Genomic DNA, 20444 nt, shown 5'->3' with positions numbered 1-20444 from the left:
ATTAAATTAATTAAAATTAAAAAAAAGGTAAAATTGGGTTACTGTCGCTTGGTATATTTCAAAACTCTAAATATATAAAAGGAAAAGGTGACTGACTGACTGACTGACTGATTTATCACAGCTCAAAGTACTGGACAGATCGGGCTGAAATTTGGCATGCAGATAGATATTATGACGTAGGCATCTGCTAAGAAAGGATTTTTGGGTTAGAGGGTTTGAAATCTGTGTAGTCCACGCGGACTAAGTCGCGAGCATAAGCTAGTCTAGTATATAATGTTTGGACGCGACAGGTCGAGATGGAAATAGGGGTGGGAGCACCCCGCACAGCACCCGCGCTAACCCGGCTTCCACCCTGCCCTCCCTCCCAACCCTTCCCCCATCCCCCCTCCCCCATAGGTTTTGATTTATACACTATATATTTTGACTAGGATTTAATTTGTAAATGAAAAATTCCTGTTGAACTTTTCTCATTCGTAGCGGCAATGGGGGTCCGTATCGAATACAAGACCGCCCACGAAGCGGAGGCGGTGGACTTGGAGAGGCGGCAACCCATCGCCCCGGCGCCGCAACCAGATAAGCTTGACGATGACCGAGATCTGTCCGAGTATACACGTGTCTTAAGATCAGGAGTGCCACCGATGGAGGTAAAACTAAACTATTTATAAAAAATACTAATTTTTTTCTACATTTTCCCTTAATAGATGTTTTCACACCCCAAAACCGTTGATTCTATCCTTTGAATCGTTAATCCCATCCCTTAAACTGTTGGATTTACACCCTAAACTGTTCTATCCCCCGAAATCCTTATACTCCTTAACCTTTGGTTATATCCCCCTAAAGCGTTGATTCCACCCCTCTCTAAGTCGTTGATCCTCTCTCCCCTAAACCGTTCAGTCCACCCCCCTACACCATTTATTACACCCACTAAACCGTTGATGCTATCCCCCTGAATCATTGATTCTACCTCCCTAAGCGTTGATTCTAGTTTCTACCCACATAAACGATTCAGCCCACCCCCAAACCGTTGAATCCACCTGCTAAATCCTTCGGTCCATCCCATAAACCGTTGATTCTATCCATCTAAACCGCTGATTCCACTCCCTTCACGTGCACCATTCAGTCCCTACCCTTAACCGTTGCTTCCACCCCCTAAACCATTCAGTCACCCCTCAAAATTAATAAAAATTCAACACTCATAAATCTTATATTGTTTCAGTATGTGAACAACTTTCGAAAATCCGTCGCGAAGCACAAAAAAGAAATAAAAGAGAACGGTAATTTAATATCCAAAGATAAACCCATTGTAGACCTACTACCAGAACCTACCAAAGAAGTAGAAAAAACTTTAAATACATCTGTCAAAGCCAAAATAGTCAGTCCCAAAAAAGCAAACGAAAATCTAATACATAATATTGTAGATAATAGAGAAAATGCAATTGTAAGTCCAGAAGAAGAAAAGAAAATAGATATACTTATAAATGAAATCGAAATAAGTAAAGAACGGAATGAAATAAGCAATAAAATAAATCCTGTACATGAAGACATATTAAAATATGATAGTAAAGTATCAGAAAATGTAAATACGGGTACGCGAAGTGATATAAATAATAGCTTAGAAACTAAAAATGGAAATAACTGTGATAGTAAAACAATTGTAGAAAATTTTACTACCAAAAACCAAGATAACATAAAAGTAAGACTAGAAAATTTTAAAGATCATGATGTCAAAGAAGAAATGAGTAAAGAAACATTGAAATGTAATGAAAGTGGTGATGAAACAAGTACTTTTCTTTCTAATGATAATAGAAAAGAACTTAATATAAATACAAACAAATGTTCTTTTATTAAAAATACGGGAAATTATGAAAGCAAAAGAAAAGATGACGCGAAAATGAACGAAAATCATAGAGAAATAGATAACGCTAACGCTATAGATAGCAAAGGAAATATAGATAATAAAGATTGTCTAACTAAAAACATAGATAAAACAAAAATGGCAGATGATTTAAAAACTAAAATAGACGAAATGTTTCCCTACAAAAATGGAATAGACCTAGAAAATGAAGAAATAACTTTAGAATCTATTGAGAAAAACAAAAGATATTTACTGGCGGAATTGAAAAAGTCTTTGCCAGATGAAGAAGTTAAAAAATTAAACTGCTTCTCCATGAAAGACGTTGACATAGATTCTCCAGAATTCGTTAATGAAAAAGTTGTTAATATAGGTTTTGATTCCAAGGAAAAGTATCAAGAAATAGTCAATACTTGGTCTGACGTGAAGGAATATAAACCTTATTATATGGAGGGTAAGGGTCAGGATGGAAAGGACTTTGATTTTGATTATCAGCCAGATTTGAAAGGACATCCGGGGCCGAGTCCTAGTGTCATTTTACAGGTGAGTGAATATTTTAACCGTTCGTTAGCCAAAAGTAAAAAAAAAACAGTGAAGTATGAATCAGGGTGAGATCTATAGAGCACACTCTGACTTAGCTTAGACTTGAGACAGAGTTAAAACGAGACAGAGCTATATCTCTCACATAAATCTGTCTCGTTTTAACTCAATCTTAAGTCAAAGTGCGCTCTATAGATCTCAGCCTCTGTCTCGCCCAAAAAAGTTGTTTTGTTTGGCAAATGTCTTCTACCCGAAAAAAGATATGAGCTACAACCCGTCGGAAATATCTGCGCACCTGTTTGGAATGCGCTTCCCCTCTCGCTTCCCCGCCTCGCCCGTTTTCGCCTATCCAATACCTAACGAGTATATAAACACTAAGTTCTACCAGTACCGTTGCCAATGCAAGCACGTTGCATGACGTCATTACCTATTTTTTACCTTTCATCATCATGATCATGATCAACCCATCGCCGGCTCACTACAGAGCACGGGTCTCCTCTCAGAGTGAGAAGGTTTTTGGCCATAGTCTACCACGCTGGCCATGTGCGGATTGGTAGACTTCACACACCTTTGAGAACATTATGGAGAACTCTCAGGCATGCAGGTTTCCTTACGATGTTTTCTTTCACCGTTAAAGCAAGTGATATTTAATTAATTAAAAACGCACATAACTCCGAAAAGTTAGAGGTGCGTGCCCGGGATCGAACCCCCGACCTCCGATTAGAAGGCGGACGTCCTAACCACTAGGCTGTCACAGCTTTTTTTACCTTTAAGTTTAGTTAATTCAATTAGTTTAAGGTTTATTTTAGTTTTAGCGTTTAAACTAGCGTGAGTGATTTCCATTATAATTTATTTATTATAGTTTATTGTAGTGTTCATAGTGACGTGATCAAATTAAAAAAGTTTTCTTTTTATTTTTTTTATTTTCATTAAGCCAGGTTCTCAGATATTTCCGACGGGCTGTACTCTCTACCCGTCGGAAATATCTGAGCCTAGTTTTTGTTTTTGTTATATTCCAGGCATTAACAATGTCAAATGCGAATGACGGCATTAACCTAGAACGTCTGGAGACCATAGGCGACAGTTTCTTGAAGTTCGCGATCACTGCGTACTTGTACTGCGCGCACCCCGCCGTGCATGAAGGCAAACTGTCGCATATGCGCAGCAAACAGGTATGCATGCATGTCTATTTTTGTTTCACACACGCACACACAATATTGTTATATTTTATAATTTTTATAGTGTTTCACCTACACTTGAAGGAAATTTCTAAATAATTTTAAATACACATCAAAAATTGCGAACCGGCAGGAATCGAACCCGCGTCTCCTGGGATCGCGCCCGACGCTCTAACCACTAAGCTACAGCCTGCTTACTGCCAGTGACGAAATTTGTGATGTGTATGCTCACTCAGTACTGAAGCGACTGTTTCTGCCATCTAGTAGCGACATCTTTTTGCAGTTATCGAAACTGTTACTATATTGTTACTAAAATAGCCTAATTTAAATTTAAATTTGTACTCCATATTAATCGATGGATCCAAGGGATGGCTGCGGCGCCCGTAACACAGGTTTACCTAGCACGGACGCCAAAGCACTCCTTCAGGTTCTCATATTTTTATTGTTTCTACCTTTTTTATGTGTACTAGTTAGTTATATCGCATAGCTCTAGGTGAATCGCTGACTCTATATCGCATAGCCCTAAGTGGAGCGCTGACTCTACGATATTGCTAGAGACACGCGTGGCAGCGTCAGCTATTGCGACATTGCGACCCAAATTGGAGTTTTCCTTAATTATTGTAAACGTTCAAAATTCATTCTGATTCTTTTGTTACATCGCGTAGCATTAAATCCAAAACTTGGTATTGTAAATTAGTTTTAATTTTATTTTAATAAAGTAATTATTAAGTAATAGTTTTTTTTTGGGCCCTCCGGCTGTGTCTTCCTTCACTAGTTTTAAGGAGTCTTTGTTTTGTACAACATTTTTGAATAAAAAAATATAAATAAATATAAAAATATTAACGAAGAGAAAGAGCCTCAATAGCTCAACGGGTAAAGGAGTGGACTGAAACCCGAAAGGTTGACGGTTCAAACCCCGCCCGTTGCACTATTGTCGTACCTACTCGTAGGACAAGCCTGACGCTTAGTTGTAGAGGAAAGTAGGATATTAGTCATTTAAAAGTTGAAAACTTAAACCCGACTATGATCGTCTTAGTAAAATTATTTTTCTGTTGCTTTTTAGGGTTCCGTACCTCAAAAGGAAAAACGGAACCCTTGTAGGATCACTTTGTTGTCTGTCTGTTTGTATGTCTGCCTGTCTGTCAAGAAACCTACAGGGTACTTCCCGTTGACCTAGAATCATGAAATTTGGCAGGTAGGTAGATCTTATAGCTGACATTCGGGGAAAAATCTGAAAACCGTGAATTTAGGGTTAGATCACACAAAAAAAATTAAATTGTGGTCATGAACTAATAATAAGTATTTTCAATTTTCGAAGTAAGATAACTATATCAAGTGGGGTATCATATGAATGGTCTTCACCTGTACATTCTAAAACAGATTTTTATTTATTTTTATGCATCATAGTTTTTGAATTGTCGTTCAAAATGTCGAAAAAATACGATTGTAGTACGGAACCCTCATTGCGCGAGCCTGACTCGTACTTGGCCGGTTTTTCTTGATGTAACATCCGTCAAATCGATTTTCCCGGACCATAACAACGAATCAATTGACACTTCATTCATCAAAATCGGCCCAGTAGTTTAGGTGCTACGGTGGAACACACAGAATCTGATACAAAATGTGGATACAAACATACATACATATCTTCCTTTTGGCTTTACCCAGTCCAGATTGCAGAAAACTCTGTTAGTGCGAGTTCTGTCGGCGGTACATTTGTTCGGGACTACGTCATGAAATTTTATCGATTGAACAGCGCCATCTACCGCTGGAGAAACTTGCCAGAGTTAAACTACACACCCCCCCCCCCCCCTTGTTTATGTTTGTGTTTTTTTCCAGGTTTCGAATCTGAATCTATACAGATTGGGTCGTAACAAACGGCTGGGGGCAAGAATGATCGCGTCCAAGTTTGAACCCCATGACAACTGGTTACCCCCTTGTCACAAACCACCCCCTACACTACAACCTAGCCTTACTGTAAGTATTATTATCGCCATCTCAACCCATCGCCGGCCCACTACAGAGCACGTTAAGTAGTAATAACTAGCTGATGCCTGCGATCGTCTGCGTGGAATTAGGTTTTTTGAAAATTCCGTGGAAACTCTTTTATTTTCCGGGATAAAAAGTAGCCTATGTCACTCTGCAGGTCTTTATCTATACCTACCCATGCAAAAAATCACGTCAATCCGTTGCACCGTTGCGACGTGATTGAAGGACAAACCAACAAACCAACAAACAAACACACTTTCGCATTTATAATAAGGGTACTGATAATAAATAGTATGGCCGTGGCCAGTTACCACCCTACCGGCAAAGCCGTGCCGCCAGTGGCGTTCAGGTCATAGAGGCATAAATGCACTGCTTATAATAATAATAATAATAAAGCTTTATTTAATTCCATACAGTTTTTGACATAAAGTTATAGAGAGTAGGTACTTAAAATAATTATGATTAGTAGTTAGTTAATATTATAAAATTAAAATTAGGGTTAGTATGTTAGTATTACAAATTATTTACATAAGTACCTAGGTCTAATTATATTATAATGTAAAGTTAAAGTTTATGTATGGACCCCCTTCGGGTAAAAGCCTCCTCCAAGGATTTCCACTTGGCTCTATCTTTAGCTGAGGCTAGCCACCTGCGACCCGCTATCTCCACTATTTCGTCTACCCATCTGGCATATGGCCTGCCTCTGGCTCTGGTGCCTCTTGGTCCCGACCATCTAACTGATCTTGTGGTCCATCTATGCACTGCTTACCCCAGTTGTAATAGCTCAATGCATATTTTTCATTATGAGCTGCCAGTAAACAGGTTACCTAACTAATGCATACCCTGACTTCAAACCCTGTGCACGCCACTGCGTGCCGCCAAGCGGTTTAGCGTTCCGGTACGATGCCGTGTAGAAACCAAAGGCTACGGGTTTAATAAAAACTGCCATATCCCTTCCAGGTTAGCCCGCTATCATCTTAGACTGCATCATCACTTATCATCAGGTGAGATTGCAGTCAAGGGCTAACTTGTATCTGAATTAAAAAAAAAAAAAGGTAGTATAGTGGTAAATAATAATAATAAATAGTACGTAATACAAAATTTGTAAGATGTGTCTGTCAAGAAACCTACAGGGTACTTCCCGTTGACCTAGAATCATGAAATTTGGCAGATAGGTAGGTCTTATAGCAGACATAACGGGAAAAATCTGAAAATCGTGACGTCAAAAAAAAATTTAAAAGTGTTCATGACCAAATAATTAGTATTTTAAAGTAATATTACTGTAGGTACATTCTAAAACAGATTTTTATTTATTTTTATGCATAAATAGTTTTTGATTTATCGTGCAAGATATTGAAAAAATACGACTGTACGGAACCCTCGATGCGCGAGTCTGGCTCGCACTTTGCCGTTATTTTTAAATTTTGTGTGTATGTACAGGCTGATGCGAAAGAGCCGATGCAGAACCCGGACGCGCCGGTCGACAGTACAGGGTGTTTCATACCTTACAACCTTATCACACAACACAGTATACCAGGTAATCTAAATATATAAAAGAAAAAGGTGACTGACTGACTGACTGACTGAATGACTGACTGACTGACTGACTGACTGACTGATCTATCAACGCACAGCTCAAACTACTGGACGGATCGGGCTGGAATTTGGCATGCAGATAGCTATTATGACGTAGGCATCCGCTAAGAAAGGATTTTTGAAAATTCAACTCCTAAGGGGGTAAAATAGGGTTTTGAAATTTTGTAGTCCACGCGGACGAAGTCGCGAGCATAAGCTAGTCTAAATATATAAAAGAAAAAGGTGACTGACTGACTGACTAACTGACTGATGTGCATGTAAATTGTTTATAGAAGCACTATTATGGCAAAAAAAGGCATTCCAAACCAGTGGTAGATGCATACGACTATTCGAAAGTACTTGTAAAAGTTTATTTGAATAAAAAATATTTTTATTTTATTTTATGTATTGACTAGCACTAGTCAAAACCGCGGCGCGTGCGCGGACGGACTCCCTTGAAAAAGGACCCCGGATGGGTTCGAAACTAGTCGGGCTAACGTCGACTGAACACGTCAGTACAGCCGGGACAGATCGTATTTATAATGACTAGCACTAGCTTATGCTCCTTCATCCGCGTGGACTACACAAATTTCAAACCCCTAATTTCACCTCCTTAGGGGTTGAATTTTCAAAAATCCTTTATTAGCGGATGCCTACGTCATAATAGCTATCTGCATGCAAAATTTCAGCCCGATCCGTCCAGTAGTTTGAGCTGTGCGTTGCCATTTCAACCTGTAGCAAACAATTTATATTCCATGTGCCTGTATAATGGGGAGTGCTCTGAAGAGCTTTTTGACCTCATTCCACCCTCTTTTTTCTACAACCGCACCGCGCGCCACCGTAAGGAATTTCACCCTCACCATCTGGGTGTCTGGTGCACTTCGACCGTCCGCTGCGCCAGATCCTTCTTGCCACGCACGTGCAAACTGTGGAACCAACTCCCATCGGCGGTGTTCCCACTAGATTATAACATGGGGTTATTCAAGGGGCGGACCAACAAATTCCTAAAAGGCCGGCAACGCATCGGCTCCTCTGGTGCTGCAAATGTTCATGGGCGGCGGTAATCACTTAACATCAGGTGACCCGCCTGCTCGCTTGCACGCTATATCTATTTAAAAAAAAAAAAAAAAACTCTTTTTTTTTCACAGATAAATCAATAGCAGATTGCGTGGAAGCACTGATAGGTGCCTACCTGTTAGAGTGCGGCCCCAGAGGGGCGCTGCTATTCATGTCTTGGCTGGGCATCAGGGTGCTGCCCAGCCACACCCTGCCTCTGCCCGAAAACCACCCCTATGTTATACGCGCGCAAACTGACAAAGAAGAGGAAAGCAAGACTGTGCAAGTAAGACAAATTAATATAATAGTTTTTATAAAAAAAAGTTTACAATATATTGCAAATAAAACGTCTGACTGACGCTAGAGATCAACGAACGTTGCGTAAGTAGGCCATTTTGAGTCCTGCCTCCGAGCCTCAATAGCTCAACGGGTAAAGGGGTGGCCTGAAAACCGAAAGGTTGACGGTTCAAACCCCACCCGTTGCACTATTGTCGTACCTACTCCTAGCACTAGCTTAACGCTTAGTTGGAGAGGAAAGGGGAATATTAGTCATTTAACACGGCTAATATTTAAAAAAAAAATGCCGCGTCGTAGGCGGGGCATTGACTCCAGTTTTGCACGATATACATTGCGGGTTTGAAAAATACTAAATCACTGAAACTTCAAAATGAGGCAAATGGTTATTGGTATTGAATAACGCTAAGTTTTTGCTAGCATTCTGGATACACCATGTATATAGATTTAGATAAGTGGAAATATTTCTTCGCATACAGAAACCGGTAACATCAAAGCCCGTGGAGCCAATCTCATCAGACTCATGCTGCTCTGATGATGAGGAGACTGACCCTGAGCTGAGTGCACCAGAACCGGACTGGGGCTGGCCGGGCAGGCCTGTGGGGGCTTTGAGGCCTTACCGGGACAAAGATGGCAGGTGGATGCAGGTACGTATCGGTTACATCTCAAAAGGCGTTCGCTGCGTCCATATGAAATGATTTGAAATGAAATGATTTTGAAATGAAATGATTTATTTGTTTTAAAAGGTCTTTTTAAAATTGTGCCATATATACACTTGGGCACACACCCGCTGCATAATGTGCTCACTTGGGCACATATCCAATACATTAGCACAGTTGGGCACACACCCTCTGCATAATATGCACACTTGAACACATGTCCAATATAATAGGCACAGTTGGGCACACACCCCCTGCATAATACGGTCACTTGGGCACATATGCAATACAATAGGTACAGTTGGGCACACACCCCCTGCATAATATGCACACTTGAACACATGTCCAATATAATAGGCACAGTTGGGCACACACCCCCTGCATAATATGCACACTTGAACACATGTCCAATATAATAGGCACAGTTGGGCACACACCCCCTGCATAATATGCACACTTGAACACATGTCCAATATAATAGGCACAGTTGGGCACACACCCCCTGCATAATATGCACACTTGAACACATGTCCAATATAATAGGCACAGTTGGGCACACACCCCTGCATAATATGGTCACTTGGGCACATACCCAATACAATATGCACAGTGTGTTTTTATAGATGATGGTACGGAACCATTCGTGCGCGTGTCTGATTCGCACTTGGCCGGTTTTCAATTTGATTTTTATTATACAAACTAGTATTTTGCATTGATTAGTTTTTGTTTGCAGCCCATCTTTGGTGAGCTGAAGGCGCCTCCGTCTCCACTTTTGCGATACATTGAAGACCCTGAAGGGGAACTGGAACAAATGTTATCTGGTGAGTATCCCAATGGTTAACATGTCCGCCTCATGTTCGGGAGGTCGGGAGTTCGATCCCGGGCACGCACCTCTAACTTTTCGAAGTTGTGTTCGGTAAGTGAGAAAACCTACATACATACCTAAGAGTTCTCCATAATGTTCTCAAAGGTGTTTTTTTTATTCAGATACAGGTTAGCCCTTGACTGCAATTTCACCTGGTGGTAAGTGATGATGCCAGTCTAAGATGGAAGCGGGCTAACCTGGAAGGGATATGACAGTTTTTATTAAACCCATACACGCTTTTGGTTTCTACATGGCATCATACCGGAACGCTGAATCCCCAATACAATTTACCCCCTTTAGGGGTTGAATTTTCAAAAATCCTTTCTTATTGGATGTCTACGTCATAATAGCTATATGCATGTCAAATTTCAGCCCGATTCGAGTAGTTTGAGCTGCGCGTTGATAGATCAGTTAGTCAGTCACCTTTTTCTTTTGTATATTTAGATATCAAGGTGACCCTTGACTGTGGTCTCACCTGGTGGTAAGTGATGATGCAGTCTCTTACCTTTTTTGTGTTCCAGGTTATGACGCGTTAGAGAAAACCCTGCAGTATCGGTTCAGAGACCGTTCCCTTCTGCTGCAAGCTCTGACGCACGCTTCGCATCAGAAGAACCGGCTCACGGACTGCTATCAGAGGCTGGAGTTCCTCGGAGACGCCATATTGGGTGAGTAGAAGCATTCTTACTGAAATGAAATGAAATGAAAATGAAATGAAATGAAAATCTTTTTTATTCGTATAAACTTTTACAAGTGCTTACGAATAGTCGGATGCATCTACCACTGGTTCGGAATGCCTTTCCTGCCGAGAAGAACCAGCAAGAAACTCGGCGGTTGCTCTTTTCAAATATTTGATATAGGTACAAGATTATGCCATGTATAAAATAGTATTTGCAGTCCTGCGCGTTGCTGGAACGAGCTGCAGGTCAAATCCACGCTCTTTTATCATTTAGATAATCTTCATTCTACAATTCTACTGTTTAGTATTTTATTTCTTTCTATTTAGTACAACTGTATCTCTCTCGTCCGTCCACCTAGTGGGGGGTTTTCCAACGCTGCATCTTCTGGTGCGAGGTCGCCATTCCAGCACCTTGGGACCCCAACGTCTATCGGTTGTACGAACTATTTTTTATTATTTATTTATTATTTAACTAGCTGATCCCCGCGGCTTCGCCCGCGTAGATTTAGGTTTTTAAAGATCCCGTATAGCCTATGTCACTCAGGAATAATGTAGCTTTCTACTGGTGAAAGAATTTTTAAAATCGGTTCAGTAGTTCTAAAGATTACCCCCTACAAACAAACTTAACGACATTACCTCTTTATCTATCTACACTATATATAATATTATAAAGAGGAAAACTTTGTTTGTTTGTTTGTTTGTTTGTACTGAATAGGCTCAAAAACTACTGGACCGATTTTAAAAATTCTTTCACCAGTAGAAAGCTACATTATTCCTGAGTGACATAGGCTATACGGGATCTTTAAAAACCTAAATCTACGCGGGCGAAGCCGCGGGGATCAGCTAGTATAATATACAACGGGCCGTGCAGCAGAAATCGTAATATTTTAATTTCGCCATAACTTCAAAACCAAACGTCCAATTTTAATCATTCAAAGACCAAATATTATCTCCATAAACTGTTCTTAGTGATGAAATCATTTATTTTGATAAGGATTAATAGCATGAGTAAAATAAACGCGTTTAAATGTAGTCCAAAAAAAATTCAAGATTTTTAAATAAAAAAATGGTTGCTGTGCCTCACTCGACATAGATGGGTATAGTGTGTCGCGGACTTTTTTGTAGATATTTATAAGATCTACAATTAATTAGAACATTTATGGTTCTATCTTTTATAGTTTAGGCAGCGTACGCAAAATAAGTAACTTTTCTGGTTGATTTTTTACACCTTGTGTCCGAAAAACCCAAATATCTTACGGAACCCTATTTTTTTCCAAAATAAAATATAGCCTATGTTACTCGTGGATAATGTAGCTTTCGAATGGTGAAAGAATTTTTAAAATCGGTCCAGTAGTTTTTGAGCCTATTCAGTACAAACAAACAAACAAACAAACAAAGTTTTCCTCTTTATAATATTATTAGTGTAGAAGTGTAGAAGTGTAGATTAGAACGGCCATAAAGCCAATTACACTAATTAAACTATGAGTACAAACTAACATAAACATACATACAAAAATTGTTAAAATTATAAATTTTAAAAAGCAAAATTATAAATTTTCACAAAAGTGCAAAATCTGACCCATGAGGTCAGCCCATTTGTCAGCAAATATGTCACAGCGAGAGGACTCCTTCAGCAGCGCGTTGAGCGCAGCCAAAGTGCGCGGTATGGGTGACCACTGACCGGAGCGTGCTACCGTGCGACTAAACGGACTTACGAAACATTTGGAGCGGTGGCGGAGATAGCTGTAATTAGAGGGTGCATAAACGCAGCAGAGCTTGTTGTGTAGTTCAGAGCAGTCGATCACACCCCTAAGAATCTTGCAAATTGTACCAATTTGGTCGCAGTCTCTTCTGGTTTTGAGCGAGTGGAAACCCAAGTGCCCTTGGAGAAATTTGTGTAACTATGTGCCCTGCCCATTGCCACTTCAGCTTCGCAACCCGTTGAGCTATGTCGGTTACTCTAGTTCTCCTACGGATCTCCTCATGGCTGATTTGATCACGTAGAGAAACTCCGCACATAGCTCTCTCCATCGCCCGCTGAGTGACTCTGAGCTTTCTTATGAGGTCCATAGTTAGCGACCATGTCTCGGGTCCATATGTCATCACTGGCGACACGCACTGTTCCAACACTTTGGTCTTCAAGCACTGAGGAATTTCGGACAAGAACACATCTCGAAGCTTCCTGAACGTGCTTGTAAAAGTTTAATTGAAAATGTTTTTCTATATATTTTTTTTTAATTAGAGATAACGAGCAAACGAGCAAGCGGGTCACCTGATGTTAAGTGATTACCGCCGCCCATGAACATTTGCAGCACCAGAGGAACCGCCGATGCGTTGCCGGCCTTTTGGGAATTTGTTGGTCCGCCCCTTGAATAACCCCATGTTGTAATCTAGTGGGAACACCGCCGATGGGAGTCGAGAAAGAAGGATCTGGCGCAGCGGACGGTCGAAGTGCACCAGACACCCAGATGGTGAGGGTGAAATTCCTTACGGTGGCGCGCGGTGCGGTTGTAGAAAAAAGAGGGTGGAATGAGGTCAAAAAGCTCTTCAGAGCACTCCCCATTATACAGGCGATAGAACACGCATAGAGAGCTAACATCTCTGCGGTGCTCCAGGCTTTCCAACGAGCCGGTTAGTTTGGGATCGTCCACAAGTCGAACAGCCCGCCTTTGGATCCGATCAAATGGAAGGCTTTTAAGCTTATTTCGTGGTCATTAGTCAAAGTCAAAGTCAAAGTCAAATGATTTATACAAAATTGGTAATAAATAACTCTTATTGATGGTCTGGTATGGTGTTAGATTTGTAAGATATAGTGGTGATAATTATTACGCAAACTTAAAACTAAAGCTACGAGGGTTCCAAACGCGCCCAGGTCTGAGAAGAGCCCACAACAAACTCAGCCGGGTATTAGCTATTACAGTACGAGGCAGAAAGTAATGTACATCAGCTTTAGCCCTTATTTTACCCCTTTTGTCGTCTTACGTCATAATGCTATCTTTCAGTCCGATCCGTCTAACAGTTTTTTTTTTTTTTTTTAAAGAATATTAGCCATGTTAAATGACTAATATTCCCCTTTCCTCTCCAACTAAGCGTCAAGCTTGTGCTAGGAGTAGGTACGACAATAGTGCAACGGGCGGGGTTTGAACCGTCGACCTTTCGGTTTTCAGTCGACTCCTGTACCCGTTGAGCTATTGAGGCTAATTAGCTTAAATAGCTAGTTTGAGCTGTGCGTTGATAGATCAGTCAGTCAGTTAGTCAGTCACCTTTTCCTTTTATATATTTAGATGTACATTGTGGCTAATTCCTTTGTACCCAATCTCTAAACTAAACTAAAATATCACGTCTAAATCTATTGCTATCCCTTTCATAATGTTGCTTGCGGAAAAGGAAAGCACTAGATTTAGACCTGTTAATTTAGTTTAGTTTAGAGATTGTGTACTAGGGAATCGGCTCCATTGTGGCTAATTCCGCTGTACACAATCTCTAAACTAAACTAAAATATCACGTCTAAATCTATTGCTATCCCTTTCATAATGTTGCTTGCGGAAAAGGATAGCATTATATTTAGACCTGTTAATTTAGTTTAGTTTAGTTTAGAGATTGTGTCCTAGAGAATCGGCCCCATTGTGGCTAATTCCGCTGTACACAATCTCTAAACTAAACTAAAATGGCACGTCTAAATCTATTGCTATCCCTTTCGTAATGTTGCTTGCGGAAAAGGATAGCACTAGATTTAGACATGTTAATTTAGTTTAATTTAGAGATTGTGTACAAGAGAATCGGCCCGTTGTTCCAGATTACCTAATAACTCGCCACCTATACGAGGACCCGCGACGCCACTCGCCGGGCGCGCTCACGGACCTCCGCTCAGCGTTAGTCAATAACACCATTTTCGCTACGCTGGCCGCCAGACATGGCTTCCACAAGTAAGTTATCTCGTTTCTTCAAAACTATGTCTCTATATGTGTGTGTTTGTCTGTTCAAAACTATGTACACATTGGCACCGATTCTAAGCACAACCTAATTTTAGAGTATTCGCACCCTCTTCTTACTATTGTAATATGAAAAGGACAGAAGCAGTTTGACATTTCTAAATTTAATTTTTAGATGGTAAAACCCGTGATTTTAGCACGCACTCGCGAACCTACTGTTTAAATTTGTATTGTGCACTAAAATTTAGAGTCTTTAAATGTGAAAGTCATGTTCCGTTCCTTTTTTAGCATTAGTAAAAAGAAAAGGATGCAGATACTCTAAATTTAGTTTAGAGAGAGACTAGAGAATCGGGGCCATTGTTAGGTATATATGATAACATATTGCATGCTAATAGGCAGAATTTGGCTGTACTTTTTTGTTTTTGTAACATCTTCACTGTTTACCCAGATTCGCAATAAAGAAATTTGAATTATTTTCTAGGGTTCCGTATCTTCAGAGAAAAAGGAACCCTTATAGGATCACTTCGTTGTCTGTCGAGATCCGTCAAGGCGTTCAAAACTATAGGGTACTTCCCGTTGACATGTCTTAAATAGCACAAGTAAAGGGGAAAATCCGGAAACCGTGAATTTGTGATTATTTCACTAAAAAAAATGTTATTTCTTGTACGATGATGCGGACCAGACAGACAGACACACTTTCACATGTATAATATTAGTATGGATAGATGTGTTCACATCTCATCATCATCATCATCATCATCATCAGCCTGTGGACGTCCACTGTTGGACATAGGCCTTCCCTAAAGAGCGCCACCACACCCGGTCCTCAGCCTTCCTCATCCAGCCACTTCCCGCCAGCCTCTTTATATCGTCGGTCCACCGTGCTGGAGGGCGTCCCACACAAGCGGCCTCCACTCAAGGACTTTCTGGCTCCAACGGCCATCGCCTCTACGACAGGCATGTCCTGCCCACTGCCACTTCAGCTTGCTAATAGTTTGGGCTATGTCAGTGACCTTGGTTCTCCTGCGGATCTCCTCATTTCGGATCTTGTCCCTCAAGGAAACTCCTAACATAGCCCTCTCCATAGCTCGCTGAGCGACTTTGAGTTTGTGGACAAGGCCGTTTGTTAGTGTCCACGTTTCAGCACACATCTAAATATATTTAATTGTTTTCAGGTATTTCAGACACATGTCGCCCGGTTTGAACGATGTTTTAACGAAATACGTCAAAATACAAGAGGAGAATGGACACTCTATTAGTGAAGAGGTAAGAGGTCTATGTTTCACTGGTCACATACTGGTACAAGAGATGGGAAGAGAGCGAGAGGACGGCCACAGAGGAGATGGGAGGACGACCTGCCAAAGGGTTGGCGCGGATTGGCGTTAGATAGGGAAAAATGGAGAAGTCTAGAGGAGGCCTATGTCCAAAGAGGACAACCTGAACTGTAAATTGCTGGTGTTACCAATTTTTTTAGAATAAATTATATAGGATAGGATAATTAAATAATAGGAAATAAGAAATTAGTAATACGGTTAGTTAGTAATATAAGATGTATAACTATTGTATCAGAAAATAAAGGCTATTTTATTTATTTATTTAAGAGGTCTATGTATGCTAAATGTCCGTCTCCAGGATGCCAGCAGTAGGTATCTGTACCAAATATATTTCAAGTCGAGAGTGAATAGGCATCTTCTAGGCAAGCGTGCTCCATCTTAGGCTGCATCATCACTTGCCACCAGGTGAGATTGCAGACAAAAGCTAACTTGTATCTGCTATTCAACAAACAATTTTAGACTTGCCTTTACTCAAGTTTAAAAAATCTATTAAAAGTATGCTCCTAAAAAAGCATATTATACAGTCGAAGACTATAAATGATAAGAAAGCTTGGATTTGACTCGCTCCAGCAATGCACGGGGCTGCAATTGCTTTTACAGTATAATATGGTATAATAATCTTGTAAATTGAAAACTTAAAAAGAGCAACCGCCTAGTTTCTTGCTGGTTCTTCGAACGGCATTCCGAACCAGTGTTAAATTAAACTATCTGACAATTCAAAAGCACTTGTAAAAGTTTTCTTGAATAAAAATATATTCTATTCTATCCATACTAATATTATAAATGCAAAAATGTGTCTGTCTGTCTGTCTGTCTGCTAACTTTTCACGGCTCAACCGTTCAACCGATTTTAACGAAATTTGGTACAGAGGTAGCTTGCAACCTGGGGAAGGACATAGGCTAAAATCCACGCGTACGAAGTCGCGGACATCAGCTATCTATATATATAAAAGGAAAAGGTGACTGACTGACTGACTGACTGAATGACTGACTGACTGATCTATCAACGCACAGCTCAAACTACTGGACGGATCGGGCTGAAATTTGGCATGCAGATAGCTATTATGACGTAGGCATCCGCTAAGAAAGGATTTTTGATAATTGAACTCCTAAGGGGGTGAAATAGGGGTTTGAAATTTGTGTAGTCCACGCGGACGAAGTCGCGAGCATAAGCTAGTTCTGAATAAATATAAATATAAAGTATTTCTTCATAGCACTACCTGATCCAAGAGGATGAGATGGAGCAAGCAGAAGATGTAGAAGTGCCGAAGGCTCTTGGAGACCTGTTCGAGTCCGTCGCTGGTGCTATCTTTTTGGATTCAGGTAACTTAACATCAGGTGACCCGCCTGCTCGTTTGCTCGCTATATATATATATATATTTTTTATTATTATTATAAGTGTTAATTTCTCATTGGAGACTGCTTTGGTTTAAGTGTTTTTACATATATACTATCTAGCTAACTAATTGTAACTGTTTGTCTCTACAAAATAAAATAAATAAAAATAAAAAAATATCTATTTAAAAAAAACCGGCCAAGTGCGAGTCAGGCTCGCGCAATGAGGATTCCGTACTACAGTCGTATTTTATCGATTGTGTCATGGCGGTAAAGATATATAATAAGATACCAGGGGAGATAAGGAAATGTAATGAATGAAAATAAATTTAAGAATAAATTGCATGATTTTTTTAATAGACAAGACATTATATAACATTAATGAATTTTTTTTCAACTTAGGACATTTTTAGATTTTTAATTTTACCATAGACAAAGACAACGTGCGTTAAATTACTTATAGTGTTTTGCATGCCTAATATTTAAGGCGAAACATTTCTACTGGACAATTTTATGTAATAACGTTTCCGCAAATAAAGAATCTTTGAATCTTTGACATTATGCACGATAAATCAAAAACTATTAAGCCTAAAAATTAATAAAAATCTGTTTTAGAATGTGCAAGTAAAGCCCTTTCATATGATACCCCACTTGGTATAGTAACCTTACTTTGAAAGTTGAAAATAGCAATATTTGTTCATGACCACAATTTAATATTTTTGTATGATGTAACCACAAATTCACGTTATTCAGATTTTTCCCCGAATGTCAGCTATAAGACCTACCTACCTGCCAAATTTCATGATTCTAGGTCAACGGGAAGTACCCCGTAGGTTTCCAGACAGACAGACAGACAGACAGACAGACAGACATCAAAGTGATCCTATAAATAAGGGTTCCTTTTTCATTTCGAGGTACGGAACCCTAAAAAAAACTATGCATCCGAAATTTCATATTTTTTGACTTAGACCACTTTAGTTAGTACTGATTGTTAATCTCCGAATTTCCGTAATTTCGGAGGTTAACTTGTATTTTTTATGATAAAGTTTTTATCTGCACTTCTTAAAAAGAGCAACCGCCGAGTTTCTTGCTGGTTCTTCTCGGTAGGAAAGGCATTCCGAACCAGTGGTAAATTAAAACTACCTGACTATTCATAAGTACTTGTAAAAAGTTTACATGAATAAAAAAACATAAAAAAAAAGTTTACATGAATAAAAAAACAAAAAAAAGTTTACATGCATGAAAAAAAAAAAAAAAAAATCACAAATTTCGTCACTGGCAGCAGGCGAACCGTGGCCTAGTGGTCAGAGCGTCGGGCGCGATCCCAGGAGACGCGGGTTCGAATCCTGCCGGTTATTTTAAAACTATCGTAGCATAATTATTTTCATTTGATCAGAAACTAGCTGCCACACAACAGTCGATTGAAATTTTTTAATTTTTTCTCTCCGTAAGAACCGTCCTCGTACTTCAAGGAATTATATAAAAAAAGAATTAGCGAAATCAGTTCAGCTGTTCTCGAGATTTGCGATGAGCAACACATTTAGTGATTCATTTTTATATTATAGATAATCAAATAACCTGTTGACACAACTCGAAATTATACTTGCTCCAGTAACAAAATGTCCTAACGCAAAATAACGTATTTTTCTCGCACCCTAAACAAAGTGAACTAACTCAAAATTGCCATGTTTCTAGGAATGTCCCTGGGTGCAGTGTGGAGGTCGGTGGGTGGGTTACTGGGTGCGGAGTTGGATGCGTTCAGCGCGGCCGCACCCAAGTCCCCCGTCAGAGAACTATTGGAGGCTGAACCTGACACTGCCAAGTTTGGGTGAGTATTTCTAGTTGTAATGAGTCTTAGGGCGAGGCTACAACATTGCGGTGCGATATCGCATCGCAAAAACGATGCCGCATCGTGCGATGCGATGCGATGTGTTGACCGACTAAAACGGTCAACACACCGTAAACCGACTTCAATAACCACAAACACTAAACAGTAAAAAATAATTTAATTTATCACCCAATATATTATGTATACAAGAGTTATTGTAGTTTTATAGTAATAGTTTAGTTAAGTTTTTAGTTTTGGAGTCGGTGCCAATGAGGTGCCAATGTGGAGTCACAAAACAATATGAAGGGTAGATATACGGTTTGTGCGGCTAATTGGGACCGGCTCCAAAAAATATTACTATAGAACTACAATAACTCTTGCATACTTAATATATTGGGTAATAAATAAAATTATTGCAAGGGTATTGTTTAAGACCTGGGAGAGTGACTTAGGCTACTTTTTATCCCGGAAAACCAAAAAGTTCCTACGGGATTTTTAAAAACCAAAATCCACGCGTCCGAAGTCGCGGGCATCATCTAGTATCACATAACTTTGAGGACATTACCTATGTAGTGGTAAGTGGTAAGTAAAAAAAGAAAAGAAAAAAAATTGCTAAACTTATTTTTTTTTTTTTTTCAGTAAACCGGAGCGCCTAGCGGACGGTCGTCGTGTCCGTGTGTGCGTGGAAGTGTTCGGTCGCGGTGCGTTTAAAGGCATCGGCCGAAACTACCGCATCGCTAAAGGCACTGCCGCCCGCTGCGCTCTGAGGCATCTCAGAACGCACAAACCCAGGTAGCGGGCACTGAACCTGGGACTGATGGACAATCACCGCTAAAAAAAGTGATAAAGTCTAACTTTCCCTCGCCCTTACGTGATAAAGTGAAAATAGTGTAACCTTCCCCGGCCCTTAAAAGTAAAAGTGAAAATGGTGTGACCTTCCCCCGCCCTTAGAGAAAAAGTGGAAATAGTGTAACCCACACTTAATGGCGATTACCCACTACACTTCTGTTGTCGGAGTTCTATCCGTCAGCCGTGAGCATACCCAGCGATTATCTATTTATTATATATATATTAACACTCACACACACAAAAGCACACACGCATACACACACACTGTTGTAATTTTATTATTGTATATACCTACATTTATTCTAAATCTATTCTGTTAAAAATAGTTTTAATTATAATTTTAAGTAATCTCTTTTGGCCTTCTGTTATAACTAGATTTAAATTTAAATAACAATTATGTATTTACGCTGTTGATTACTTTCAAATAAACAAAATAAAAAAAATCTACGACATTATGCCATAAGCTACCATACAAAACAAAAA

General features: G+C 39.8%; 1 protein-coding gene across 3 annotated transcripts in view; it reads left to right on the top strand.

Moving 5' to 3' along the window:
• The window catches only part of Dcr-1 (Endoribonuclease Dcr-1), a 58051-nt gene that overhangs the window by 37532 nt on the left and 75 nt on the right, over nt 1-20444 (top strand). For all 3 annotated transcript variants that reach the window (XM_069508330.1, XM_069508331.1, XM_069508329.1), the window contains exons 30-43: nt 478-644; nt 1217-2395; nt 3412-3564; nt 5410-5547; nt 7000-7096; nt 8283-8476; nt 8964-9131; nt 9877-9964; nt 10530-10673; nt 14481-14610; nt 15792-15882; nt 17164-17272; nt 18980-19112; nt 19752-20039. In XM_069508330.1, coding sequence (XP_069364431.1) covers nt 478-644; nt 1217-2395; nt 3412-3564; nt 5410-5547; nt 7000-7096; nt 8283-8476; nt 8964-9131; nt 9877-9964; nt 10530-10673; nt 14481-14610; nt 15792-15882; nt 17164-17272; nt 18980-19112; nt 19752-19908 — 2948 coding nt within the window. In that variant the 3' untranslated portion in view covers nt 19909-20039. The remainder of the gene's footprint in view (nt 1-477; nt 645-1216; nt 2396-3411; nt 3565-5409; nt 5548-6999; nt 7097-8282; nt 8477-8963; nt 9132-9876; nt 9965-10529; nt 10674-14480; nt 14611-15791; nt 15883-17163; nt 17273-18979; nt 19113-19751; nt 20040-20444) is intronic.

The sequence above is a fragment of the Maniola hyperantus genome, chromosome 28 (genome assembly GCF_902806685.2).
Source record: "Maniola hyperantus chromosome 28, iAphHyp1.2, whole genome shotgun sequence".
Classification (NCBI taxonomy): Eukaryota; Metazoa; Arthropoda; class Insecta; order Lepidoptera; family Nymphalidae; genus Maniola; species Maniola hyperantus.
This window is presented reverse-complemented; position numbering and strand designations above follow the sequence as displayed.